Here is a 27,492-nt window from a genome sequence, read left to right as displayed (position 1 = left end):
CTGTATAAGAATTAGCAACAAATCTTTATTTTTTGTGGCTTTAATATCTCTTTGGATTCTGTATGGGGCTGCATGCCATACACAGATGTGAGTGAAGAATTTCAAGTGTAAAATTTAGGCAAATGAGATAGGATAGTTACTATACTGTCGTGGTGGTAATTTAGATGCTTGCTAGCTTTAGGAAATCACTGTGAACATCCTAAACTTTTTTGTGTGCGTTTTGTGAACACAGAGGTGATGATGGTTTTGATGGCATTCTGAAGCCATAATTTTATACCTTTGTGCCCTTAAGTGTTTGGATACTGGCCTCCTGTGAAGAGTACTGAACTCAAAACAGTTGTGTTGAATTTGATGCATTTTAAAATGGTGGCCCTGTGAAACTCATGAGCTTGAGACTCTCTCTTATTCCGTTGAAAGTAGGTACAGCTGCCGCACGGAAAGAAATAATCAGAAATAAAATTCGTGCAATTGGCAAGATGGCAAGAGTCTTCTCTGTTCTCAGGTACTTGCATGACTTCTGCATTCCTAAAACCCCTCTTACTACGTATATTAGGATAAGATATCTCTGTTCCAGGATAATGGATGCCAAACATTTTTCAGGGAGATAATTGTGCATCAGAATCTTGTTTGGCATATTGATGCACGCCCACGATGTTGGTATTTTTGGTTAAAGACTATTTTAAAGTTCTTTTTGAGACATATTTCAGGAAATTAGAGAACATGATCTTTAGCTTACAAGTTATTTGTCCAGCCATTAACTACAAGTGTTGGCAAGGCAATAATACCAAAGTAGATATTGAAATCAAGGGTGTAATGAAGGAGGTCAGGACTGGCTTGGAAAATTTCTGTCATACGAGAAAGTTGAGGACTAGGGGTTTTTTTGTTTCAGGTTTTTGTTTGTTTTCAGCTTTTTAAAAAAAATACCATTTTCTTGTACCTATCTAGATGTATGGTTTTCCACAGACCATAATTGTTCAAATAGGGATAATTTTTTTAAGTTGGTATTTTCAGAAGCATCAACACTTTGAACAAAACTGTGGATTGTTTCATGGCACTGAGATGTGTTCAGTACCTCCTGAGGCAGTCAGTGCTAATTTCAAACCTAATGAGCCTTCATGTGAATAATTACTCAGAATTTGGTTCAGAAGTAATCAGTGTTTATAATGCCTAAGCAGAGGAAAGACTGGTATGGAATAGAAATATTTTCCCCTTTCTAGTTGTTTGAATTCGAATTTACATTCAGTCTTGTATATAAAAAAAATAGGCTCTCGCTCTCCCCATCCCTTATCTTACTTCAATACAAGTTTTCATGAGCAGATATCTAAGGTTTTGTTACTGTTTTTTCTCACACCAGGGAGGAGAGTGAAAGTGTGCTGACACTCAAGGGTTTGACTCCCACTGGAATGTTACCTAGTGGAGTGTTGGCTGGAGGACGACAGACCCTGCAAAGTGGTAATGATGTTATGCAACTTGCTGTGCCTCAAATGGACTGGGGCACATCTCACTCTTTCGCTAACACTACACATAATGCATGCAGGGAATTTCTTATGCTTTTCAGTTCTTGTCTTAGCAGCTGATACAAGCATAGTGTTATGTGTTAATCAGGCAATGTGAAATGGATACTTAACCAGGGTATAAAACTAAAAGCAAATGATTTCAGCAGGGTAAGGCCACATTTTTCAGACTTTGAGCTTCTTTAGTTTACAACTTTCCAGGTGGTGCAGATGCCTGAAGTGGGGTGACCTTATGGATCTGGTATTGAGGCATTTGATCATTACAGATAGAAAAATGGCAATGTAATTTTGCATCACTATTTGTCTGCTTTCCTTTACAATGTTTTTATTATAGATGTGTTAGTATTTTCATTGACAACATCAAATACTTGTTGATACAAATATTAACAGCTACAGGCTGCAGAGTTCCATATTACACTCCATTGATAGATTGAAATGTGCTACGTTTTGTACCCTGGTAATTAATGCCAAAGTTTGTTCTCTATGTTGTTTGTCAAATGTTTTATGTATAATTGACCTTCCTGAATTGTCCTTGTAACATGCTGTTTCCTTCCTCTGCAGATGTAGCTGCTTTCTTAGATCTGTCTGTCTCTCTCTAGGTATAGATGTATGTCTGTATAAGTGTTAAATTAAACCACTATCCCAGACACTTGTCTGTCTCTTGATGTAGAAGCAATGTTGTAGCACCTTGTTTTTGAGGTTTGCTGCATTTGCTGCTGCACATTGTCTGTGCATTTTGAACAATAATGTACTTGAAAAATATTCACCAATTGTTATAAAATCAGTTGAGAATAAAGGGATTGAATTTAAAACTTGTAAATAAATCAAAATAAAAGGGTGTTATTAAGTGTGCATATTTTTTTTGCATGAAAATAAAAAGAACTCTATACAAAATACACCTGTAATCTGGCTCATTGAATATTTTGTAAAAGGTTTTTCTTCTTTTTTCAGTTTGTTGAATCATTGGATCATATTTTTCAGAAGGCCCATAAATGATTAACTAGGCTTAGGGAGAATGCAAAGAGATTTTATTAAATATATTAAAAGAACGAAGTCCAGGTTTCTGTTCACAGTGGTGGATAACTAAAATATACTAGTCTGGCACTGGACTTCATATCAGCAGCACTGTTAACATAAATTATTCAAAGACTTTTCATTGGCCATCTTCAGGCTTTAATAGAAAGTACAAAATTGTTGTATGGGATCACTGAAAGATTGTGATATATGATCACCACTTTTTACACAATCTATTTTCCAAGAGTAGCTGCTTTTCTCATTTTGTGTTTTAGGCTCTTTATCTGAATTTTTAAAATTTTCTGTGTAGTTTTGTTGTTTTTTTTTTTTTTTAAAGCCTTTCACTACATTTTCTACTAAACCATCAAAGCTGGTTTTTAATAGCTTTGAAACATGAATGTCACATTTTAAGTCATTTTTCAGTGGACATATAATGTCTACAAGTAAGTTTATATGTCCAGTGTATGTATGTGGTCGTTTTGTGAATGTCTATAACAAGAAATGGTGTATGTTTCCTAATCCATTCAACTGTTCCAAAAGCATATGTTCTAGTTTTAATTTTAATTGTTTAATAAGATACTTTATTATGCTTTTAAAAATGAGTCTGCATTCCTCTCACTCATTTAACAGGTTTTTATCCTTGTTGCATTACAAATATCAGAGAGGATCAAACTGACTAGAAAATTTTTTTAATATAAAACATATGACTTTCTGCCATTACTTGAAAATATGGGACATTTGGAAAGTATGCAAAATGCATTTTGGATTTTTGTGGGTGTGGTTTTTTGCCTGACTAGAACTTTTGATGGCAATATTCCTTGATGTACTACATTAATATACCTCATTTGGTTTAGTCATGTTGATTGTTCAAAATAACTCATGCCAATTGTTAATTCTCCTTAAATTGCAGTAACTTCTTTTACTGATAAGAATTTTATTGTTTCAGTCTTCAAAAAGTAAAGTTATCAAATTATTATGCTTAACTGCAAAGCTGTAAACCAAAAATAAAATAAAACTTCACTAACTGACATTTTCCTAAACCATCATAATATTGATTAACTTATATTCTTGGCAAAAATATATTGTAGGATTTCTTACTACAAATATTTAATTACTTTTTGAAGTATATTGTACTATGTTGATCAATATACTATCAGTATTTTGATCTAGATTTGAGAGGAAAAGGATATTAATTGTAGTAGGTTTCTATTCTGTTCTTTTGTTTGCCTGAAAATTTACAAAATCAATGAATATGTCATGGTTTTTCCAGGTTTCAGTCTGATGAGTACTTGTTTTTCAGTGGCACATTGAGAAAAGCTCTAGTTGTGCTGGTTGCTATTAAATCCATAAGAAGCTTTGAAAGGGATGAGAAATTGGAGTGTGTATTTACGTTTCTCTAGAGACCTGGGCTGAAATTTTTTTATCAGGGCAGATATACATGTAGACACATATATAAGTCACCAATAAGGCAATGCATATGCAATTTTTGCAGATACGCCTATTGTAATTCTTAATGTCAGTAACAAATTCTGTATTAGATCTTAGCAAATGCCACTACTGTTTCAGGAATTTTTTCAGCCACATCAGCTGTCTCATGTGAGATACTGGCCATTCTGAGAGGAGAGAAGCTTGTTGGCATTGTCATAATGCAGAGTAGGGCACCAAACACATTAGTCAGTGTAATACAACTGCTTTATGGGCAATGCTTGGACTGATTCTTACTGCAAAACAGCGCAGCCTGAGGATGAAATACAAATTCTAACTGTAGTGAAAGGGTTAAACAAAGACAAGTCTGTTAAAAAATATAATTTTGGAAAAAAGTGGAAGAAGTCCTGTGAAAGAAGTCAATATTTTTTTTCCAGAAATATATGGATATATTTTTGAAAAATTAATCATAGTTTATTTTTAGATAGCTTTAATATACTAGGATAGAAATAGACTTTGGGAAAACGTGGCCTTTGTAGGTTTCTAATTTTTTTAATGTAGATTTATGGTTGTTATTATTTATGTTGCTTGCATTATAGTACCTGAAATAGTAAAGACCATAGAAGTACAACTCTTTAAAGTAGCATTTACTAGTGACTTATTCTATGAACTGAATCTAACAAAATTATTTTCCATATTAAGTCAACATCTGTTAAAAAAAAACTCCACACACCGAAAGCCTTATTCAGCAACTTACTAAACACAATCCTAAATTAAAAATTGTAAGTACTTCCATGGAAATCAGTTGAACTAGCTAAATACTTCTTATCTTTTATTGCTGCCTTTGCTATTAGTCAAAGGGGCAGTAAGATAATTCTTTGGTTTTATGTTTAAAGTTGGCAAGGATTTTGTATTAGATCTGTCCCCTAAGTAAAGCAAGGGGAGAGCTGGAATTGAGGATGGAAATGCCATGGAGCCCTGTTGCTTGAAATTGCTCTCAAGTCAAGAATTTTCTGAGCAAAGACTTCAGGATTGCCTGTTATATTAGTATGATACCCTATTTATTTGGGGTTTAGCAGGGTTTAAAAAGAATATAGTTTTAACTTAGATGTACCTGCAAAAGAGAATCCAACAAAGTTATTTTCCAAATTGAGTCTTTTCAGTGTGGGTTTTTAAGTGCTTATATTTTCCAGTCAGTTTGTTCTTTTATGTCAAGTTGAAAACTATATTTTTCTTAACTGTGGTGTATATTCCAAGATCTTTTTTGGAATAATACTAGTACAAGTAGAATGAACTAGGAGTAAAATTGGAAATTTGTATTTATGACCAAACTACATAATTTACAGAGATAAATCAGTATTCGTGATCTTTTCAGGAAAAGATTGAAAACAAAGACTTCACAGGTAACAGGAAATGGTGGAAAGCGGTGGTTTTTCCTACATAGTTTTGTATTTGTATGGCAAATTGTTAGTGACTTTCTAAATAATTCTTAAACTAATTTATTTTTACAATTTGAGAATGCTTCTTTCCCTTAATGTAAACATAAATAACCATCCATTCAAGTGTCTTATTTAAGTCTGGGATTGCCCTTGTCTCTGTAGATTTAAGTGCAGGAAATGTGGGTTTTTTTTCTGGTACTGTGGAATGTGCAGTATGTGAAAATTAAAATGCTGCTAAAATACCCTTAAGTATTCCACATTCTTTTAGTAGCAATTAATGCAAACAATAATTTTATTTATTTTTTAGAGTATCTTAGTGGAAATTATAATTTCATGCAACAGTGAGGTTAAGGTGTAATGTAGGCAATTGAGGCAATGTGTCTAGGTTTTGTTGGATAGAAAATTAGAAGTAATAAACTTACTTCACTTTAAAGAATTCTATTCTGATCTAATGCTGTATTTTCTTATATAGCTAGTTTCCCCAATATTCACTTGAATACTCTTTTATGGGTTTTGTTGTTAACAATGTGTATCAAGCACTACCCAAGTAGGTTTACCTTAATTTGTACTGGTTTTTATTAATATTTCTGAAATTATAGTATTAGGGGCATGCCACATAGTAGGGGACGCAAAAAGTTGTTACCATTATTGGAACTTAGCTACAGTTTAGGTCGTAGTTACAAAGTGGTTTTGTTAGAAAGTCTGCCCTAATGGAAGGTTATTTTGATTTTGATATCCTAATAACCTTATGTTAAACCTTTGACTGCTTGAGCTAGAACAATTGGGAAAGATCTTACACTTAAAAAATTACAAGAGATGTCATGGTTATTTAGTTTGGAAAACAATTAGTAAGCTAGATTTTTTTTCATATTCACAATAATTCACGCACCAAGACTATGTCAAATCCAGACCTCTCCCTGCTCTAGATTTTCTTGTTGATTCAGTTAAACAATTTATGAGACTTGTAAATATGACTTGCTGAATTTTTCTTTTATGGTTTAAATTTCACTGTTCAGTTCTCAGAGGTAACCATTTTAGCTCAAAATATGGTGAGAAATTGAAGTACTAGTTAAACTTCATGGAGCTAACCATAAAGAGAGAAATAATTTCTAATTATTATAACACTGCTGGTGTAGTGGTTTTTTTATAGTGTCCTTCCTAGTGATTTAATGAAGCTCACTCATGCATTTTAATCTTCAGAAATAGTAGTCTTAAATAGATATTTAGTATCATTTTAAACCCTACCTCAAGTTCAACATCAGTTGAAATTTTCTGTTGCTGTTTTAAAAAAAAAAAAAAAGAAACTTACAGAAATGTGCAGTTAATAACATCAGTTAATTAGTGTTGCTTTGATACACTTCTAGTTGATAAAATGTATTCATTAAAATTTAGGCAAAGTTTCAGTTAAACTTAAAAACAACCCCCCAAAACCTTAACTATAATTTTAAATAATTGTAATCTAATCTGGCGTAGCATACTATATTAAATGATCATTGCCTTTTCTGCTGTGCGATATTACACTCTTCATCTTTCTCATTCATTTTGCATGCATCTGCTCACTTCTGTACAGCCACTGTAGAGGCAATTGAGGCTGAAAAAGGTATGATCAGAGTCTTTGCCATTGGCAGAGATCTGTGGTGTCTGGGAGGGAATTCAAAAGTACTCTGTGTTGGGTGTGTTTTACTTTCAACTTGCACAAGCAGAGATGAATCAACTGCATTGATTCATCCCTTTTACATGTAACATTCATTTCTGGCTTTAGGATGCTGATTATCCTTTATCCTTAATATTTTAGGGAAATTCTTGGGGTTTATTTGGTCTTTTTTTGTTTGTTTTTTAAAAAATATGCAGTAGGTTTTTCTATAACAGCATGTTGTGATACGTGGTGTTGTCTTGAAGTCCTTAAAAATGGTAGTGTTTAGTGGGGTTTTTTTTCTGCATTCAACTGCAAGGTTTTGTTTGATTGTGGGGCAGGCAATATGTGGAGGGTGGGTTGTTTATGCATGCCTTTTCTCATAAAATGTATTTTAATGGCTTTGAACGTATTTCTTAAAAACTTTTCATAACATATCTGGTAGTGCACGATGTATAAATGTGATGTTTTTTCTGTAGATTTTGAACATAATTTGATGACCAAATTTATTTCCAGTGTATATGCCAGCCTGCCAGTATGAGGCGTGTTAAATTCCATGGATTATCAGTGCTTCTGTGCTAAATAAGTTGTATACACGGCCTTTGCTAGCAGTATTGAGCAAAACGCCATCAAATTATTTGGTGTTCAGCGTATTCAGCCTCAGTTTATTGTCTCTTCAGAGATCCTGTAATTTCTTCTTGCTCAGTATTCAATGAAGTGAATGACAAACAGCATAGCAGCTGAGAGAGCTACCTTTGGGGGTTTTAAAATTTGGTCACAAAGCACCATTTAATTACTGTATTCTTTGTTTTGTAATTAAGGAAGTCAGATCTCAAAAAAATTTAAACAAGTGCCATATTCTGTTCTGACACACACATGCAAGAGGTCCTGTTGTTGTGAGTGAAAAGCTGTACTTAAATCTCCAAAGAATTATTTCATCCCAGAGACTTGAGTCTTATTATGTGGTCAACCATTTTCAGGAATAAATTCAACTACAGGCCTAATTCATTAAAATAATCAGTAGCAAAATAATACCTGTTTTCTAGACTTACTTTAAATACGTTTGTATTTAAATTATATCATTGTTTAACCACAGTGCTAACTCAGTGACTGTGGTTGCGTCCATTTCCTTCATCCACATGATTGGCACAGAATGTGAACCCCATCCCGCAGTTTTGTCTGCATGAAAACTGCAGGATCAGGCCATCAATGGTTATGCAGGACATAAATCTGCTAGTCCTTTTGTAACCCTTTGCTGCTTTGCCTCCACTGCACTTGCTGTGCTGCTTGGATCTGACTGACATTCCACCGAAGAGAAGGGGGATGTTAAGATAAGCCAGGCACATTGGGCAGCAAAAGCAGTTGGTGTAGATAGCTGGCCATGCCAGGGACACGCAGAAGCAATCAAGTGGGCTTAAACCCCTTGATTCCTACTTGCAGAATCTTTGCCATTCTTTGTTCTTTTTGTTATAAACTGAAATCATTATTGCTGTTGAGCATTTCAGGAAGGCAGGTTAGAGAAGCTTTTACTAATACAGATACAGAGCCATAAGTTTCTTTGGCTAATTTCTTACCTGTTTTTAAACATCATTTGTTAGAAAAAATGTGTGCTTTCAACTTATTTTTCCATTACTGACATATCAAATTTGCATTTTGTTAAGCAATACGAGGATTCTCTCCGCAACATAAAATCTGCAGTTTTGAAGAAGCAAAAGGTTTGGATAGGATCAATGAGAGAATGCCACCGAGAAAAGATGCTCTTCAACAAGATGGTATTAATACTGTAAACACAACAAATGCCAATGGAAACAATGGAACTGGCAACAACAATGCACAGTGACCACGTCAGCTTCTGGTTTACTCACTCATATCTTGCCTGAGAATTCCTAGATTACTGCTTTTTGATGTGACAACAGATGCAATAGCCAGGGGGATCGCTTGACGTGACTACTTAATATGAGGTGCAAAACCATCTGACTTGATCCCGCTGACGAAAGACCATCGTGCTTTTGAGAGAACAGCCCCTCTCTTTACATGGTGCCCCGACCTCCTGGAAGCGTGCCTCACCCACTTACACAAAGTCCACCACTGGCTGCTGAAGCTTCAGAAGAGATCTGGGGAAAGAATTGGGCTGTTATCACTAAAGCACATCTAGACTAGCATCTTATGCTTATCGTTGTCAACACTTTTAAGTTTACAAATGGGATTTTTCTTTCAGTAGAGGTAGTTCATTTTTTTAATCAGACTTTCAAATACAACCCTAAGAGCTAACTATTTATTAATGGACATGGGTTTCATGAAATGTCTTTAAAATGATAAATTAGAATGGTCTTAAAATATCTGAGGCTGCAAAAACTGTATTTTAAATAGACAGAAACAATGCCAAAAAAAATCTCAGTTGGTCATTCTGTAAAATGCTGACCTCAGGTTTACTCCTTAGATGTTGCTAATTCTACATTGTACTCACTGTATTTTTTAGTTACAGCTTATCAGATTTCTATGTAGGAATGTTTATTACTTGAACACAGATTTTTAAAAAAATATTTAATTTAGGAACTTTTTTGCCCAGCTTTTTCAAGACTCTTCCCCACCTTGAATTAAAAAAAAATATATATACTAATTTTAAAAGTAAGAAAAATATGGAAGTGTTAATTTTAAGGTACTTTTAATTGAACTTTGTACATTGTTTAAGTAAATTTTGATTCATATCAAGTCTGTAAAGCTTGGCATTGTATTTTGTGTATGCATGTTTTCATTTTGCAAATATTTAATATATAGACCTATGATGTACATCTATAGGTTACCTAGATGTTATGGGTACTTTTAGTTTATTGTGAGTATTACGGTTGCATAAATAGCTAGTAATCACTGGGCTGAATAGGTGCAAGCTTTTTATTATTTTTAAATCTGTAAAGGAAACTGAAACTGTATTGAACATACATTTTGTTTTTAGGCAAAGCAGTGCGTAAGCAATTGCTCTGTTCAACTGCTAAAGCATTAGTGAAAGTGTAAACTTGAGACTGCATGTATTTTGGTATCTACAGGACTGCTTGGTTAAAATAAAAATTGAAGCCCTGTGCTAATTTGTTCACAAATAATGGACTGTACTGATTGCCACTGTACTTTGTTATACATTTTGACATTTGCTACATGTCCTTCTCATCCCCTGGAACACAACTTGAAACTTATGTCACTAGAGTTCATCTCCCCCCCTCCCCCCCCTTTTTTTTTTGTTTGCCATAAAGTACAATCTGTACGTACCCCTAAGTTGGAAATTTTATGCATGTTCTGAACTATTGAAATATTTTATAAACAGTAGCACACAATAAATTTTGTGCATGGGCTGCGGCTCCTATCATTGTGTATTGGTTTTATTTGGCATATGTAGGTTTAACCTGACCTTGAAAATTGTTTAGAAATGCTCTTAAAAATTAAAGCTATTGAAAAAAATAGCCTAAAAGGTCAGATTTAACTTGCAGAGAACTAGTTGAATGTAAGTGCTATTTAATTTCACTATTACGGTTGCTTCATTTTGGTTTTGAGTGCTCTCATAAATCAAATACCTAGATTTTTTCTGTCTGCTAAACTGGACATCCACTGTTGGTTTGTACAAGCCTGCAAGAGCAGTGTTAATTGATTCTAGAAAGGCTGTTAAGTGAAGCTACCTTTTGTGTGTTGGTTTGAACTAAATGTTCAAGACGCTAATGTGTATTGAGGCTGCTGTTTGGGCAGAGGGGGAGAACTGACTGACAGTCAGTACAGACACCTGATTTAGTCTTTCTGGTATTCTTAAAGTAAGGACAAGCTGGTGAACAGGATGAGAATTAATATAAAAGGTAATAAGCACAGTAAACATAGTAAACATACTATTGTTAATGGAGTTTAATGTTTGATTTTACTTTATTGCAGATGCATTCTAATTAGAAACTCTTCTCGAAGTTTGAGTGCAGAAGATCAAGTTAAAAAATGGTAAGTTTTGTTTTGTTTTAAATCAAGCACCACCGTAATAGCGAGCTGTATAGTCTATATCTGATGTCATATTAGAGCAGAACAAATGTGAGGAACATTATGACAGTACCTTCCTCCTTGTAAGCACTAGTGGAAAATTTCTCAACCTCGCAAAACAGTATTTTTCATGATTTGATACTCAGATCTTAGTTGTGATTAGTATTCTGACTAGCTGGAGTTGTGTGTGTTGAGAAAATACAGATTCAGTCTTTGGAAAGACGTCACTGTAACTGGAGAGAACTGGTTCTGATACTTGTATGGCAGTAAGTGCCCAGCTGCAATGATGCCTACTTCCTTGAGGATTCCCTTGCAGTATCTGTTGTCTGTCATAGCTTTTGCCAGATACGGAGTTTTTTGGGCAGTTGTTGTTGACCTGATTTCTCATGCTGTGTGTTTCCTGTCACCCATTAAGCAAGCAGTCAGCTAACAGGAGAAAGTCTGTGGGTTTTCTTTGTTTGGAAAGTAGGTACTCAGTTTTACTGTTGTGTTTCTGAAAGGTGGAGTCTGAAGCTATCTCTGTTGCATTGTTGAGGAGAAGAAATTACATCCTCCCTCACAGGAAACTGTAAGTAGTTTGCATTGCTCATTTTCTGCTCTCAGTGTTGTATGGAGGGGGGGAAAATAAAAATCTGTGTGTCCTTAGTCTGTTCTTGCGTAGGGAGGGGACAATATTCTGCTTGGAAATAGCTCTGTCAGCCAAAGGACAAAAGTAGCAAAAGCTACAAGAGGCGCAGTTGGTTCCTGGTTTGAGTTGGAGGAGTCTGGAGAGAATGGGCCCCTCCTCCTCTAACTCCTGCATTAAACTGTCAGCTGTGGTGTTTCTCATCTGTAGGGCACCAGCAGGGAGGAGGAGTATTCAAAGGTGGGTTGGGGGTTCTGACTGGAAACAGAGAAGCAAAAGTACACAACATGCTTGAGTAAGGTTTTGGGGGGCTTGTTTTAAAGGAGGGACTTCTGCTGTCAAGGAACTTGCTGCCACCTAGTGAGCCAAACAGGGAGGAGCAGCCTAGTTCACAGTTTACCTGTATTTAGTTCAATGGCAAACACAACCTCACCACCCAAAATTTTTTATAGTGTTAAAACAACAGGTGTCCTTTAAAAGCTTGTTAAATTCCAGTTGTGAAAGGGAAAAATTGCTACAGGCATATCTATTGAATTGTGAAGACTGACCTCTAGCAAAAAGAGGAATGGTTGGGATCAGGGCTGTTTTTCTCTTAGAAAGAGGTAGGTCTCTTCTGGTTTTGGTCTGAACACTTTTTGAGGGGAATAGTCTCATAAGTGGTTTTCTTTTGTATAATGTTTACTCTTTAAATGCCATTATGGTACATAGAAAAATAAAGCCTTTTCACAGGCAGGACAGACAGTATCTGTTCATTCTTGCCTTGCCGTATTTTTTGCTGCAATTCCATTATCAGCCATTCAATTCTTGTCACCCATTTAACAATTTTTGGTTACTAGCATGTAATGAAAATAACTTTTTGCCATAAAACAGGTTGATGTCATTAGAACATGGAACCCTATTCATCTGTTCACTTTCTTGTAGCAGTATGTATGAGCCAGACTTAATCAGTAGTCTGCTTTGAATTACACATGAAGTGGTAGGGACTTTATTAGTCACATAAAAAAATATAAATGCATTAATACGCTTTAATTATTCAATGCTAAGCTTCTTCACTTGTTTGCTCAAGAGCAATGAAACAAGAACCAAACCTTACGAGAATCTTGGTCAAGCTTGGAAAAGCTATTGACAGACATATGTATATGTCAGTATCAGTGGATAGATACTTGCACCAAGGAGGACCAAAGGAATGCGGAGTGGAATGTCTTTCAATCTCCCCAAATCAACTTCCATCTATTGTTTGTATTTGAAATAACTAGTTTTAATCTGACCCAGGAATTTTGAACTGAACTGTATTTCTAAGTTCAATATAAGAAAAAGTTTGAAGTCAGATTTAGGTTGTGGAACATTGATGTAAGTGAAATACTTAAGCTTTTTTGGTATGGTAAACTTGATATCTGTTATTGTTTTGAAAAAATACAATCATTTGTTAAAGCATTGCTTTAACCCATGACAGAAACACATCACTAGCTTCTGGACTTGAAGCTTCTGTTACATGTATGGCTGGGGAGAGATTCACTGTGGCTTTCTAAAAAACTGAATGTGCTATTCAAAGCTGCTCTTTTTAAATCCTGTGAAAACATCCATGTAGTCATTTATATTGTCTAGGCACAAAAGCTTTCAGTTTGGATTTACATGTGTTCTGCAGTGTTAGCATTTAGATACTGGCTTTTTGCATTGCTCAGTCATTCGCTGTATAACCCACTCCTTTACAAGGAGGTACTTCAAAATTTGATCCAAGATTATGCTTAAGGCAGCAACGGAAAGGAGAAATAATGGTAACCAACCACTAATGGCAGCTAATTTAAGAAACTAAATGAGGGGGTACAGTCAGATTCTGCCAAGGACTTAAACTGTCAGTGTAATGTGACTTGAACTGAGCACCTGCATGTTTTTCAACCTTAGGATGGAAAGACTAAAGGGAAGGGGGTGTAAAATGCTTTACATCACAGCCTCAGGCTTTTTAGTCATCCACAGTTAGCTCAGCAGTTAAGTTTAGTTATTTCAAGAAACTGTTGAGTACTTGAGGTTTGTCTGAGACAAACAGTTTTAATCATGCAGGAATCTGGCAGAGAGGGGAGATGGTTTTGTCTGGGTCAAAAGGACTCAGGCTTAGGGGCTAATAGACAAGATATATCTTTTATTATACAATAAAGAATATTATATTCTGTAAATTAAGGCAATTTTAAGTGCAACAAGCTTACTGAATCATCAAGAAGGCGTATTTGATTATACAGAGTTTAAAATTATTCTTTTACACACAAGGATAGTCAGTGTCTGCATAAAGCATGTTACGTGTCCTTCAGTTTGTTTTAAAAAAGAAAACAAAAAAAAATCCTCTTCTATTGACCAACAATTGCCAGCAGCAAACGCCTGTAATCACCGCTTGTATCACTTGCTATCATTGTTGCCAAAGTCTTCTGATACATTTGTGTGAACATCTGTTTAATTTGCACAAGGTCAATCTATGCAAAAAAAAAAAAGCATAAAACTTAAACACAGTGCACGTTTTTAACTCCTAGACAGTCACCTTGCATCTCCTCCCTCACGCATTACAGAATGCATGCTGGGGTGAAGTGTGCAATTGATTAACTCTGCAGGTCTTACAAGCCAGCTGGTCCCCTCTTAAGTACAGAGGAGCAGCTCCCAAACCAGAGACTAGCAGTTGTTCCTTGCTTTATTAGGACTGTACTATTCTAACTCAGCTGAAGCTTCGAATTTCAGGTGCTTATCTGCTACACAGACAGGCAACCCAGTTAAGAAGGAAGACAAGCAGTGTTACTGTCTAGCCAGAGATAATTAAACTACTATATAAAAGCTAGCTTTAAAACAAATTAACACATTCGTCTGAATGTGAAACCCATAAAAGCTTCATTGCAATACATTATTTCTACCGCAGTGAAAGGACGACTAAGTGAAAAGCTGGTTAGGGTAGGTAGCTTTCTGCTAAATGTGACATTTACAAAGGAGAAAGTTTCTTACCTCACTGCGAGTGACTATAATTCTGATGAGGGTAGAATCATCTGTGCCAGCTCCTTTCATAGAATAATAAAGTCTTTCTGCAAAAAAGGCTGGGCGATTTAAAGCACATTGCACTGCAATAAAGTATATTCTTTTATTAGTTCCAGAATTTTATGCTGTATAATGATGCGTGGCAGGATCAGTTCAGGATTTTGCTGTAGACAGCTAGAGGCAGGTATTGATGAAGATTCAGTTACTGTTGATTACAGGAACGGTTTTGTACTGTTATTTTCAGGCTGACCAAATGAGTTATTCCTTCACATGAAAACTTACGGTTATCAGCAGTTAACTTCTTTGGAACTGCTTTTCAAAGCTGGCTGAAACCTTAATTCTCAAATAGGTAATTTAAAAACAGTTCTTTTTGGACAGCTGGTACTGGGATACAATGTATTTTACACATGTGCCACTGCTAGAATCTCATTAAGGAAAGTACAACTGTAAAAAGTTCTCACTCTAGTAGTTACAGAATGGATCTTGTTTCAATTAGATTGTTCTAACATGTTCACATGATTCTCGGAGCTGAATTTTTCTCATAAAACTCTTGAGCAGAATATAATCTAGCAAGTTTTTGCTTATCCATTAAGGCTACAGAAATGCTGTAGTTTTGGTAAGCATTGGTAGGGCTGGTGTCTGCAAATGTACTAGTAAATCGTAATGATTCTCACTACCAGCAAATGGGGCTAAATTTGAACTGCTCTTGTATAACAAGTCATCAGGAAAAAGTGAATTCAAAACAGGTCTTCTATTTTGCTGAAGTTTTCCTTGGCAAATGCTGAGATTTTGGGGGTAGGGGGTGGTGGGAAAGAGGGGGCAGAAAGGGAACTGTGCATAAAGTAGGTTCTTGTTGGTTCTGACATCATGTGTTGGGGGTGTTTCTGCTGAGGTGCTACACAACCTGAGTCACGCCTCTGTTACACTGGCCCTTGCATCTTTTTGCAGAGCTCTGAAAAATACAGGTACAAGCACGAACCAGTGACCCTTTTTCCTGTGTCTTTGCCTGCCTTCCCAGAGAAGTGACAAGTAGTTTCTAAGTAGCCTTTTCTTGTTTCAAACTGACTTCTTCATAGTGAATTGAACTTCTTCAACCCAGGCTATTCTATGATTCTCTGAATGCTTATTTTCTCCAACTAAGTGTAAAGTAAATAATTCGGATACTCGAATTTACTTTTGTGCTAGCAAGTTGTGTGTTCATTTGCCATATGGCTGGTGTTGAATTGAATTCCTTCTTCAATTACATTTAGAAGCTTTAATTCCTAAGGGATAAGGGGAGGGAAGAACATATCACTTACAAATAGTCTTCAAACCACGTTCCACGTTTCCAGAAAATTCTCGGTCAATGCTGCTCAATAAATCGCGATTAGCAATCTACAAATAAATGAGATTAATATGTGGATAATGAAATGCAGTAACAAGTAGAACCTTCATTTAAAATACATTGACTAAGCTAATTTGAAATCAGTGAAGAACTCCTACCCTGGAGTATGCCTCAACTGTTGCTTTCAGTTGGGGAAAACTTCTGCTTGCCAGAACCATATTAAAGCAAGATTCATCAGTCCCAAGTCTTCCTTCACCTGCTTGGTACAGACGCTGAGCATCTTCTTGAGCTTTTTGAAAATCCACAGTTTGATTCTCATCCCGATTACCCTAAATGCAAAGACAACAGATGTAAAATGAAATTACACAGAGAAGGCTATGCTTTAGTTGCTTGCAGCATAGACCCCAAGCATGTATCTTCAAACCCTGAAGCACAAGGAGAAATACCAGTTTGAAATATATTACACTGATTTCAAACTACTCTTTGGTTTAAGATTTCTTACAGGTAACAAATACAAAAGCGGCCCAGAACCCTGTTTATAGGACATGCTTTAAACTGTAGATGTACTGATGCAGATTATTTCACCCATACATACCATCTCATAGTTCTAATTAACTACTGTACTTAATTCTTTATTTTACTTAATAATGTAAGCTTTCTCTTGATTTGTTTGTTTCTAGGCTTCAAGTTGCAAAGAATCTTCCCAAATGAACTAATGAATTATCTCACTGAATATGCACACCTGAAATATCTCAGGTCCTCTATTTTATTTAGAATTTGCTACTTTTGAATAAGAATGTCTCCAGAAAGCACTTAGTATAGTTGTAATGTGTCAGTAGGGCTTATATGACATTTTATGTGCTTTGGATTTGTTTTGGGTTTTTTTGCAGCACAGCACAAGGATGGATACTGCTAAACATACTGTCTGAGTAGGCTGAATACATGCTCTCAAATACTGTTGTATCTACAGTGGTTAATATAATATTTAAATTATGTGGTTGTCAGTTATTGTAAACTACCAGATTTATCAAAATAAAAATTAGCAGCATGAGCTTCTCAAGGTTTGCATTCCTGTGGATTTCAACTTTTTTAATCCAAGTACCTAGTGCATAGCTGAACTCTCACAAAAGTAGAGGCAAATGAAATAGAGAAGTGTCATAGAAATTCTAACAGCAAACAGGCAGGTTGATCAGAGGAATGTGGAAAGTTGTTAGTACATATTTCTTTCTAAACATGGATAACTGCAAGTTAGTATTCTTCAACACAAAAAAAGCCCTAGTAAATGATACAGCATAAGCAAGCTCCAGTGTTCACCTGAGCTCAGTAGTAGCACCTCCCTAATTCTGATGATGTGAAGGGAAGGAAGGCTATGGTGTAAGTTGGGAGGTAAGTTTTGCCCTATGGTACTGCTTAGCTTGTTTGTAGGGATTCTCACAGGTATTCTACATACTATAAAGGTTATACTATCAGATTTACCCATATTGTTTTGTTAACCTGTGGCAAAAAATAAAAAGAATCCTGCTTTAACAGCAGTGTGGAGCACTGCTTTATAGTACCACTTGATCACATCTGCACAATAAAGTATTTACATATAAATTCTCTGAGATTAATATAGCACACTAAATTAGGTCACATAATTCATCATGTGTAGAGAGGAAGTATATCGCTTCCTTGAGGAGTGACTGAAGTGTCATATCTTGTAATGTGGGAGTAAATTAATGGCCAGGGCTGATTTCTGAAAAAGCTGGCTCTTGCCAGCTATTTATAGAGCCATTATGACTTCATGGATCAACATCAGACTGTACACTGTTATCTTAAAAAAAAAAAAAAATTAAAGCTCACTTGGCACATAGATACAAGTAATCGTTCAAAGTGTCCTGACGTGTCTGCTCTGATGTCTTGTTCGATGTCCCTTCCAAATTCTTTTTTATAGCAGTTCACTATTTCTCGTATTTCCTGGTTTGTCCTTGTGCAAAGGATCTCAATCAGCACTCTCTCCTGAGTGCCTGGTCCCTGTAGGCAGACAAAAAGAGGGCATAACTACAAAGCATTACCTATTCAGTTTTCTTCAACTGTGAAATGAAGCAGGTAACTGTGAAATACCCCAAAACTATACATCCATAACAGTGACATCAGCCAAGGAAAATGGAAAATGGTTTAGGAATGAAATTGTTTGGCAACCTTAATCTGGAAACATACTGGAGGAAGGTAGAGCCCTATGATAATCATTAAAGCCAAAGATACACACATAAATTCTGTTTTGGTCAGCATACAGGTGTGTTCCCTATTCCAAACGTTGCTACTTCCTCAACATGGAGCACTGGTAGGAACTTTATTTCATAGATGCTTCCCTCCCCCCAGATTAAAAATTAACTGTGAATTCTGTGTACAGTGAGATTTTACTGGTATGGTCATCTCTGTTCAGTGAAGGATTAAATAGGTGTGAATCTATGTGAAGCTTCTAGGCAATGTCATATTACAATTTTTTTTTTTAAATGGTCAGGAGTGGCTATTGCCTCCACTAAAGCCAGATCTTCATTTAAGCTCCACATTCTTTAGAAGGTCTGCATTCATACATGGGTTAAGTTACTCATTTCCAGTATCTGCCACCTGTATCTAGCTGCTGCAACTCAAACAAGCAAGAAATTATGGTAAACTGGATGTACTAGTTTACCTGAGTTACAAGGTAAAGCTAGTTACAACTATCTAGTAACAAGCTAGTTACAACTAGCTCACGTAATCTCTAATGCAGTCTTAATACTTGAACAGATGCGTGCATCATCTGACCTTAAGAAAATATTTTTTCATTGTTGTCCTTTTGGAAAAAATGTGGAATAATCCAAAAATATCTTTCAATAACAATGGTTTGTTCCTAGTAAGGAGAGGTACATAGCTTCAGTTTATGCAGTGGTTACAGTTTTAACAGCACCCTTGTCCTTTCTAGGTTCCAGCAAAAATTATGATCAAATGGCAGAAGATAAAAGTTCTGTCCTCCAGCGTTTCATGCTCTGCTGGATGGACAGCTGCTCTGAATTGGCTAATCCTGCAGAAGTTGGGTGGAATTGGGGGATGTGGCAGAAAAAGAATTTTAAGCCCCACAGGTCCAAAATCTGTTTGCCACTACAGGATTTTTCAACAATGCAGGGATCAGGTATTCTCTTTTCTTAGATGAGCATTTTAAGACAGTTTTAAATTATTTCATTCTCAGGAAAACCATACCTTCATTGCATGACGTAAACTCCATGCATCGTAGTAGGTGCTAGGCATGAAGAGTGCTAGAATCAATTCTTCCACATTTCCACTTAACTCAGACTTCAGATCTTTTATTAAATCCTGTTCAATTATAAACACAAAAAGGGCTTTTGAGAGTGTTAGTTATGCAGCTTACACGTTGAAAAAAGATCAAACTAGAACTTACTTTTGTGACTGATTTCTACCTTTGTGCTGTTTTTCCTGTAAAGCTTTGTTCTGTCTTATAAAGAACTTCCCTCTATCCAGAACTTACACAGCTGAGCTCTACTGCATTATCTGCTCACTAATTAGGACCTAGTCAGGTCCTGAAAAATGCCACAAGTATAAAATATCACTTTAAGTTGCAAAAATGATAGAAGAAATTACATTATCTTAGCCTTTTATTGACTAACCAATCCTCAACCTGTTTCTCAGTTTGTTTCTTCTGAAAAACAGATTCCAGTGCTGGTTTGTGTACATAAAAAACTGAGTAGTTTCTGATACTAACAGAAGAGCAGTTTAAGCTTGATTTCTATCTACCAAGCATTACGAAAGCAAAGAAGCTTCTTGTTTGGTCAGGGACAAAGCCAGCCCCCAACCTTCCCCCACCCCTGTTTCTGACAGATACCAGGACAACAGCATGTTAAACAGCAGATGTCCCCCAGGACACAAGGAATATAACCAAAAGAAGTGCATTTTTTAAATGCCCAAACCACTCCCCAGCACTAAAATACCATCAGGCAGTTAAAGCAGCAGCTGAAAGTTCAGTTTTTTTACTGATTCAAAGAACTAGTGAACATACCTTGCCATACATAGTCTTGAAAGCTGCTTTGATTTTTTGCCTTTGATCATTGGAGCGGTTAGCAACAACATTGATGATAGCCTGCTCATCAGTTCCTTGAAACAGAAGGGCAATTTCATGTAAGTACTCATAATAATCCCTCCAAGACTATGCATTTTATAATCTTGCATTTAGGCATAGTTACATAATAAATGGCTACCATTTAAGTCTACGAAATTTGTTTTGTAACTTCATTTACTAAATTGCCCAAGACATTTTGAAAGCATGACTTTCGAAAACCTTGTGGAGAAAAACTGCATGGTAAAATAAAAATTGAAGAAAAAGGACAAAATGTCATTAAGAAGTTAGCTCAATAGAAATTTAAACTTCTATTGCTTACTTACCAAACCCCTTCATAGCTTTGCGTAGAATTTCTGCATCCCTTCCAGCATCAAAGTTTGGAGCAGCTTGAATTGTGCCCTGGGTACACTGAACCATTGCTGCAGGCTGAAAATAAGAGTCACGTGTAACTAGTTATCCTGCACAATATAAATTCAAATTAAAATCACAACTTTGGAATCAGTACTTCAGAAGGAGTTTTCCACTGGTTCCCCATTTTTTCTCTAACTTAGAATCAGGGTGACATTTAGTTGTGTTTAATAGCTTTGGCCCACCAATGCCAAAATGATGCTTTTACCCAATTGTATGGATGAGGTTCTACTTGATGAGCGAGTATACATGGATACAGGGCTCTGACTTTATTCAGGTTGTACTCTGAGTGTAGCTGGGAACTCTTGATGCAGAACACACTGTACATTGTTGGAAAACAGTTGTAAAAAGATTAAAACCACAGAAACCACATCAGATTGATTACAGAAGAGGATACAGCACATACCAGACCAGGCATTGGTGATGGTGTTTGCCCACCAGGATATCCTACTGGAAATAAATTCAAGAACAAGATAAAAGGAATTAATTAGGTCTTCTCTTATTATGTAAATACTATCTAATCTGAAAATAAAGCCATTTACAGACCTACCACTGCACAAAACCTGTTTCCTAAGTAATGATAACTTTCATGATCAGTAACTGAACTTCTTGGCCTTGGGAATGATAGGAAGAAGCAATAAAAAGATGTATTCGGGTACATACACTAGCAAGGCAATTCTAAAAATACTAAATTTACTGGGGCTGTGAGAACTGGAATGATCTCTCCTTATTAAATATTGCTATCTTGGACAAAGGCAAGATAGACCATGCAAATAAAGAATGTGTGCCCCATGCTGTCTTCTAAAGTCATATTATACACTTGAAAATGTCTAGCATATGAACAATAAATATTAAGAATTTGTTGGTACAAAAATGATTGACAGAATCTAATTTTGTGGTCAAAACCATCGTGACTACATAAGCTACAACTACATTTATTTTGTACTGGAATTTTATTTTTATCCATAATACATACATACAATTGTTATCATTTTAACAGTAGCTCAGTTGTTATATGATAGATCTATGTATTATATAACAAAGCAATCATTAAGAAAAGGTTTTGCTGCTCTGAATTTCTTGCAAACACAACTGACATTCCAGGACAAAAATCATCTTGATGGTAACTGACCACTCAAAGCACTGAAAACAGTGCACCATTTTTAAGCAATTGTGTGCATTCTCCTTTCCGCTTCCCCCACTATGCCAGGGGTCACCACGAACACCCAGATCTGAAAAACGCATCCATTTCTCTGCGATTAACAGAACAGCTAGTCATTGAATGTGGACTCCGGATTTCACAGTTCACGTCAGATACTTGCAGTCTGGAGGAGGGTAAGCACCCAAACCACTACATTATGACCTTTAATCAGTGACAGCCATCCCTTTTGGATGTAGCACCTATAGAGATCGTTCTCATCAGCCCTTCAGCGGGCTTGTCAAGAAAGGTGGTAGGAGGTGTACAGCATACGAACCTCAATAGCTGAAAGTAAGAAAGGTAAGGGCCTAATTTGTTACTGCTTATCTTGGGATCTCTTGGTTTAACCTTGGATGCTTAAAGTTTCTTATATATGCCGTACCTGGAATTTGTGCTGGTCCACCCCCAGCATAGTTTTGGGCAGGAGGCTGCGGATATCCACCAAAGCCAGGGCCTGTAGGAGCTAGGAGGAGAAGAAAGATTTTAGCACGCTTAATATTTTGTACTTGACTTCTGACACAACATGAGCCAGGTTACTGAGCAGAGCTACGCAAGAGACTAATTTTTCTGTGGCTGTGCAGTGGCCCAAAACCATCAAGCACGCAGGCATTTACTGCTAGATAGCAATCTGTCTGGCAACCTACATGCTGCTGCCTAAATTGATCACTGAACAATGCTGCTTTTCTTCACTGTTTCTACCAAGCACAGGGAATGGTTACACCAGAAATCACTCCTGAGGGGTACTCTAACAAAGGATCTTACCTCCCGGATAAGGTGGCATTCCTCCAGCCTGGGGAGCTCCAGGGTAGCCCCCAGGGGCAGGGTATCCTGCTGCCCCTGGATACCCAGCACTTGGTGGTGCTGCAGGATAGGTGCCTCCTCCTGCTGGAGGGTATCCTCCAGGAACAGCGGGATACGAGTACTGACCAGCTGGTGGATAGACAGACTCTTGTCCTGTCGGCTGAAACACAAAAATGGGATGTCTGTACACTTGCTAACAGACTTGAGAGTAAAAACACTCAAGCTACTAAAATGTCCACATGCATAATAATATGAATCCAGTTATATAACTGGATTCAGCACTTGAAGCAGCAGCAGCAGAATTCCCGAAGGATGGATGTGGGCCTCCTGGCTGGGTCTTCTGATGTGTCTCCCACACTGACACAGAGACTCCTGCAGAGCAGAAGGCATCTCTGATGGCCTCTGATCCTATCCTCCTTCAAAGCAGGGCCAGCTTCGGAGTTAGATGAGGTCACGCAGGGCCTTGTCAAGTTTTCAATATCTTAAAGGACCAGTAAATCCATAGCCTCTCTGGGCCCCTGTTCCAATGTTTGACTGCTCTCATGGTGAAAAATGTTTTCCTCAAATCAAATTACAATTACAAGCTGTGGTTTTTGCCAGCTGCCCATTCAGTGTACCTCTGAGAAGAGTCTGGCTCCGATGTCTCTTATCACTCCTCCTTTCGTAGCAGGAGACCAAACAGATCTCCTCTTAGCCTTCTCTAGACAAGCAGCCCTTCCTGGACACACTCCTGTTTGTCCATGTTGCTGCTGTATTGAGAGCTGGCTTCGCTCTTGCTAAAGCCTGGTATGTCATTAGCCTTCCTTCTCAGAGACACGCACTGCTGAGCCACACTGGACTTGTCAACCAGCAGGACCCCTGGCCCTTTACTGGAAAGCTGCTGCTCCTGTGACTCATAAGAGGCAAGCTCTCCTAGGCTTGCGTTCCATGAATCATTAGGAGTCTGTCTTGACTCATTAGGAGATCACCTTCTGTTTTTATAAGACCTTTAAGAGCTTAATGTCTTTGAAGCTTCTGCCTCTCTTGCACAGACAGTATTCTCAAATGTTACACGATAAGAACTTACAAGCGGTGGCGGTTTTTTTCCCATTTCCTTTGGAAACCAGGTTAGAAAGCATGGACATTCAATAAATAAATGTGGATTACCGAGTCAGAATGAACACCTATTACAGGTTTTAAATAAAAAGAACAAGTCAAAGATTTATATACCTTTGGTTTGCTACGTGTATGACTTACCAGTCATACCACAAAGGTTGCCATTAGCATTAACATATATTAGAAACATTTACTTGAATTACTTACAAGTTAAAAGCTATATACTTATCTTAAATATCATGTATTTAAAATCAGATTCATAATGAAGCATAATGTATGGACTTACTCCTCACTTGCTGGGAATGATCCTTACCCACTAACTTTAGAAATTACATACAGGACACACTCATCCTTGAGTCCAGAAAAGAAAGAAACTGCAAAGCAGTAAAGTATAGCTCAAACATTCTCCTTCAGTTTGGTTGCCCCAAGATTTCTACCCCCAGAATACTGTGCCCAGACTACATAAGATCCTCTTCCACAAACGTACAGTCTAACCTTTCTATGGCAGACTCAACAAAAAGATTTTAGTGGAATTTAGATTCACAAATCTAAAATTAGGATACTCAAAAGCCCTGCTCAGGTAACTATCACTATTACAAAAGAAAATAATTTCACATTGGATTTTTCCACTGGTTTTCACTTTGGGCATCATCAGTGAGACTAGGAAACCTAGAATCGTTAATCTATAATCTAAAGGATCTTTTAAATTCATCCATTGAAGCTGGCTGTATTTTAAATGCTAGCTAAAAATATATTTTTTTCAGATGTAGTTAAAAATAAATTAGAGCTACAATCATGAGGTTTCAGCAGAACCTTGAGGGGGGAAAAGAAATCCTGGAGTTATGAAAGTCTGGTTTCTAACATGTTTGTCTTTTGTTTGACTGACTTCAGCATTTCAGAGGGAGTAAGGGTAAATTGTAAAGCAAAATAATTGGAGAATTTATTGCATGTATTTATATGTATGTATTTATATATGTTGCATGTATTTGTAGCTTTCCAGTATCTTAATGGGATCCAGTCTGAGCTCCATGCTTAAATCTAGTTCTGTACTACATAAAACATAAACCATCGAAAATTCCCACAATTACAGAATGATCAGTGCCATACTAGTAAAAACACACAGTTGCATGTAGCTTTGAAAACAATGCAGGCATATAAAAAAACTGCAGTATGAGCCACACCTGATATACTCCAGCCTTCCATTTAGTTTAACTGGAATTTTTAGTTTATTCAGTCATGAGCTGAAGGTGGAACAAAGTCCTGTGGCTGAAGGATAGGGGGTTAAAGTCAAGATACGGTGTCCTTTATCCTCAGAAAAATATTTACTTACTGTCATATGAAAGCCGGGCTACTTGAGCAAAGCATTGCAAGCTCTTCCTGAGGGTAATGGCCACTGAAGTTTGTTCAGCATCTCTGTAAATTCTGGGATATGTGTACACGGAATATTTGGTAGAGACCATGGTAGAGACTGGTTCAGAGATTACCTCTGACGCTGTATGTAAAGACCCTCATATTTTTGTAAGAACTACTGATACTTTAAAAAAATTATTTGCTGAGAGAGTTAGCTATATGGAAAAAAAAAAACAAAGTCACAAGACAAAGATAAACAAGATCAAACAATCAAAAACCTTTCTGGAACAATAGGCAACATTAAAAAGAAAATATATTCCTTCTTGGAATTCTTATGAAACAACTATAAAGTCATCCTCAGGGATATATAGACCAAAACAAAGACCATCATCTCTACAAAATATTGTATATGAATTGACAGCTACTATTTACACCCACAGAGAGCACAGTCAGAAGGGGTATTCACAGAATATAAATGCATTAGGAATGCAACACATTCAAGAACTATACTTACAGGATAACCAGGGAAAGCAGGGTAGCCTCCAGAAGGGGGGTAACCCGGGTATGACATTCTGGGAAAAAAAGGATATTTTCACTGTCAAGGTACTACATATGAGTTTGCAGTAGTTATTTTCTTGCTAATTACCTGTTAAATCACTTAAGCAATATGCTTAGTAGGTTTAGAATGGCTCAGGAGTACTTCTCAGCTATTAATCCCACAAAATCTTTCAATTTTTTTCATAGGCATGACCATAGCAAGCAGGATTCAGAAGGGAAACATCTTCAACTTTTAACTAAAACTGCCACTCTTATTTAGGTTCAGATAGACACTGAAACATCGTAAGAGGCTTGAACCTCCAAAACCAACTCTGAAATACAGTTTACACCACGAGGTGCCAGGAGGGGGCTAAGCCCTTTGCAGAACAGAAGCAGAAGGGTCAGGCTAGAGCAGAGCCACAGTCCTTCACTGCACCAAGCGCCCGTCTCCCATCACACTGCGCTCCTCCGCTCACAGGGTAGTTCCTGTGAGAAGAGCAGTACGCTATCTGTCCCATGTAAAAGCATAATTTGATAGAAAACGTGTGTAATCTGGCAGCATTACTTCATTTGTGTAGAAGATTTCTGTTTTCTGACAATAATGTGTTTATTTTAGTCCCATTTTTAATAGCGGGGCTTGGGGAGCAGGAACAGAATAGGACAGAGATCATCCACCACGTTGCCAACCAGTTGGGCAAGGAGTTTCGAGGCCATTAGCCAGGTTACAAAACACTTAATGGCAGAGGAAAAAAAATCATGGTAATGCTAACCATCTAGATCCCTGATCAGAGCCTGGGAGTTACTCACAGCGTGTTTCTAAGACAGTATGTGTCTTAGTTGCAGAAACAAAAGGACATAGAAGATATAAAAATTAATGCAATACAGCGAATTATTCACATTTCTAGGTACTCACTGGACAAAACCAACAGAACGCAGAGTTCTTACTGTGTTGGACCACGAAGGCAATAGGGTGGTCACAGAATTAAACATCTGAGACTTAATGTGGAAAACATTGAAACATCAAGTATGTTGGTTCAAATAAGAGACAAAGCTAACTTGCATAGAAGCATAGCTGTGCAGTCTCACACAGATAAACTTGGATCATCCCTTCCAAATAAATAAAGCAGGAAGAACAACATGAAGTGTATTTGTCAATTTATGCTTTGATCATAAATACTGCAAATAGATATTTATTTCCCCAAGAAGAAACACCTTAAACCAGTACCTGTGCAGTATTTATTACTGACAGCTGCTTGAGTGGACTTTAAATTTGGCTTTCAACAGCACATTTGTCTTGGTATTTCTGACTTTAACACTAATTGTAACTCCTTTCAGGAACAAGATGACCAGCAACACTTCCTTTTGATTTCAGATTTTTTCTCTTACAGGAAAATATTGTGTCAGCAAAACTGAATATTAAAACAAACAAACAAGAACTTTTTCATCTTTTCAGCTTCATGTAATTCAACTAGAGTTACACCATTAAGAAGACAGGATTGTAAAGCCTGTAAAATGTGTTGAGGTGCACTGTATCATTTCCATTGTACAACTTACAATGTTTTTCATGATGCAGAATCAACAGGTGGTGATGGCAATTTAGCTGTTTCAAAAGCTGTAAAGTGTTTAATTTTACAATAAATGGGACCAAACAATCTTTTAACCACACTAAAATATACTGAATTTTAGACTTACTGGTAACATACTTAATTTAGAATTAATTTAAGTTTTATCTCTGTCTCTTATTTACTAGCAAACACATTTTGGCAAAAAGCTTTTAAAGGCATGAGTTTCCAAGATCTCACTTTCAAGCAAACAAGCCATCAAGGCTATGGCGTATTTTTGATTAGCAAATTAACCACCCATGTAAACCTGTGACTTACAGTGCACTAGTGAATTGTTTAACACTTTCCTTACTTTCGTTGTATTGGTTCCTTTTCTAGGATTCAATTCGTGAATTCTTTTAGGCCAGGTACTAGGAGCTGTGGTATTTCATTTAACCGCTCCCCTCTTAACAGGGCCCTG

General features: G+C 36.8%; 2 protein-coding genes across 4 annotated transcripts; one reads left to right on the top strand and one right to left on the bottom strand.

Annotated features, from left to right (window-relative positions):
- The first annotated feature begins 423 nt into the window (after nucleotides 1–423).
- On the top strand, nucleotides 424–9,461 carry LOC104471659 (serine/threonine-protein phosphatase 2B catalytic subunit beta isoform-like). 3 transcript variants are annotated; one of them, XM_010087061.1, is made up of 4 exons: nucleotides 424–502; nucleotides 1,355–1,452; nucleotides 6,963–6,992; nucleotides 8,687–9,461. In XM_010087061.1, the coding sequence occupies exons 1-4, from the start codon at nucleotides 477–479 to the stop codon at nucleotides 8,863–8,865; spliced, it is 333 nt and encodes a 110-aa protein (XP_010085363.1). In that variant the 5' UTR covers nucleotides 424–476; the 3' UTR covers nucleotides 8,866–9,461. The 3 variants fall into 3 exon arrangements, with proteins under 3 accessions (XP_010085363.1, XP_010085365.1, XP_010085364.1); XM_010087062.1 differs by having other exon boundaries at nucleotides 427–502; nucleotides 1,355–1,449; nucleotides 8,687–9,338; XM_010087063.1 differs by lacking the exon at nucleotides 6,963–6,992 and having other exon boundaries at nucleotides 8,687–9,380.
- A 4,303-nt stretch (nucleotides 9,462–13,764) lies between these two features.
- On the bottom strand, nucleotides 13,765–25,504 carry ANXA7 (annexin A7). Its single transcript, XM_010087060.1, has 12 exons — nucleotides 25,448–25,504; nucleotides 22,450–22,648; nucleotides 22,070–22,150; nucleotides 20,896–20,939; nucleotides 20,405–20,507; nucleotides 20,022–20,116; nucleotides 19,208–19,321; nucleotides 17,831–18,001; nucleotides 16,147–16,317; nucleotides 15,963–16,038; nucleotides 14,635–14,747; nucleotides 13,765–14,117 (listed from the first exon to the last, which is right to left on the bottom strand). Exons 1-12 carry the CDS (start codon nucleotides 25,502–25,504, stop codon nucleotides 13,995–13,997), a joined length of 1,347 nt encoding a protein of 448 aa, XP_010085362.1. The 3' UTR covers nucleotides 13,765–13,994.
- Nucleotides 25,505–27,492: the final 1,988 nt, after the last annotated feature.

This window comes from Pterocles gutturalis, unplaced genomic scaffold, assembly GCF_000699245.1.
Source record: "Pterocles gutturalis isolate BGI_N339 unplaced genomic scaffold, ASM69924v1 scaffold41151, whole genome shotgun sequence".
NCBI classification, from domain to species: domain Eukaryota; kingdom Metazoa; phylum Chordata; class Aves; order Pterocliformes; family Pteroclidae; genus Pterocles; species Pterocles gutturalis.
The sequence above is the reverse complement of the archived record's forward strand: the minus strand, read 5'-3'. Positions and strand labels throughout refer to the sequence as shown.

Bases quoted from the DNA above. Each gene is read 5' to 3' on its own strand.
- ANXA7 (XM_010087060.1), bottom strand. From the start codon at position 25,504: ATGTCATACCCGGGTTACCCCCCTTCTGGAGGCTACCCTGCTTTCCCT. The intron at 20,940-22,069 runs GTACGGCATATA...ATTTATTTCCAG, and splicing joins TGGACCAGCACAAATTCCAG to TAGGATATCCTGGTGGGCAA. The intron at 20,508-20,895 runs GTATGTGCTGTA...TCTTATTTTCAG, and splicing joins CATCACCAATGCCTGGTCTG to CCTGCAGCAATGGTTCAGTG.
- LOC104471659 (XM_010087061.1), top strand. From the start codon at position 477: ATGGCAAGAGTCTTCTCTGTTCTCAG. The intron at 503-1,354 runs GTACTTGCATGA...TTCTCACACCAG, and splicing joins AGAGTCTTCTCTGTTCTCAG to GGAGGAGAGTGAAAGTGTGC. The intron at 1,453-6,962 runs GTAATGATGTTA...ACTTCTGTACAG, and splicing joins ACGACAGACCCTGCAAAGTG to CCACTGTAGAGGCAATTGAG.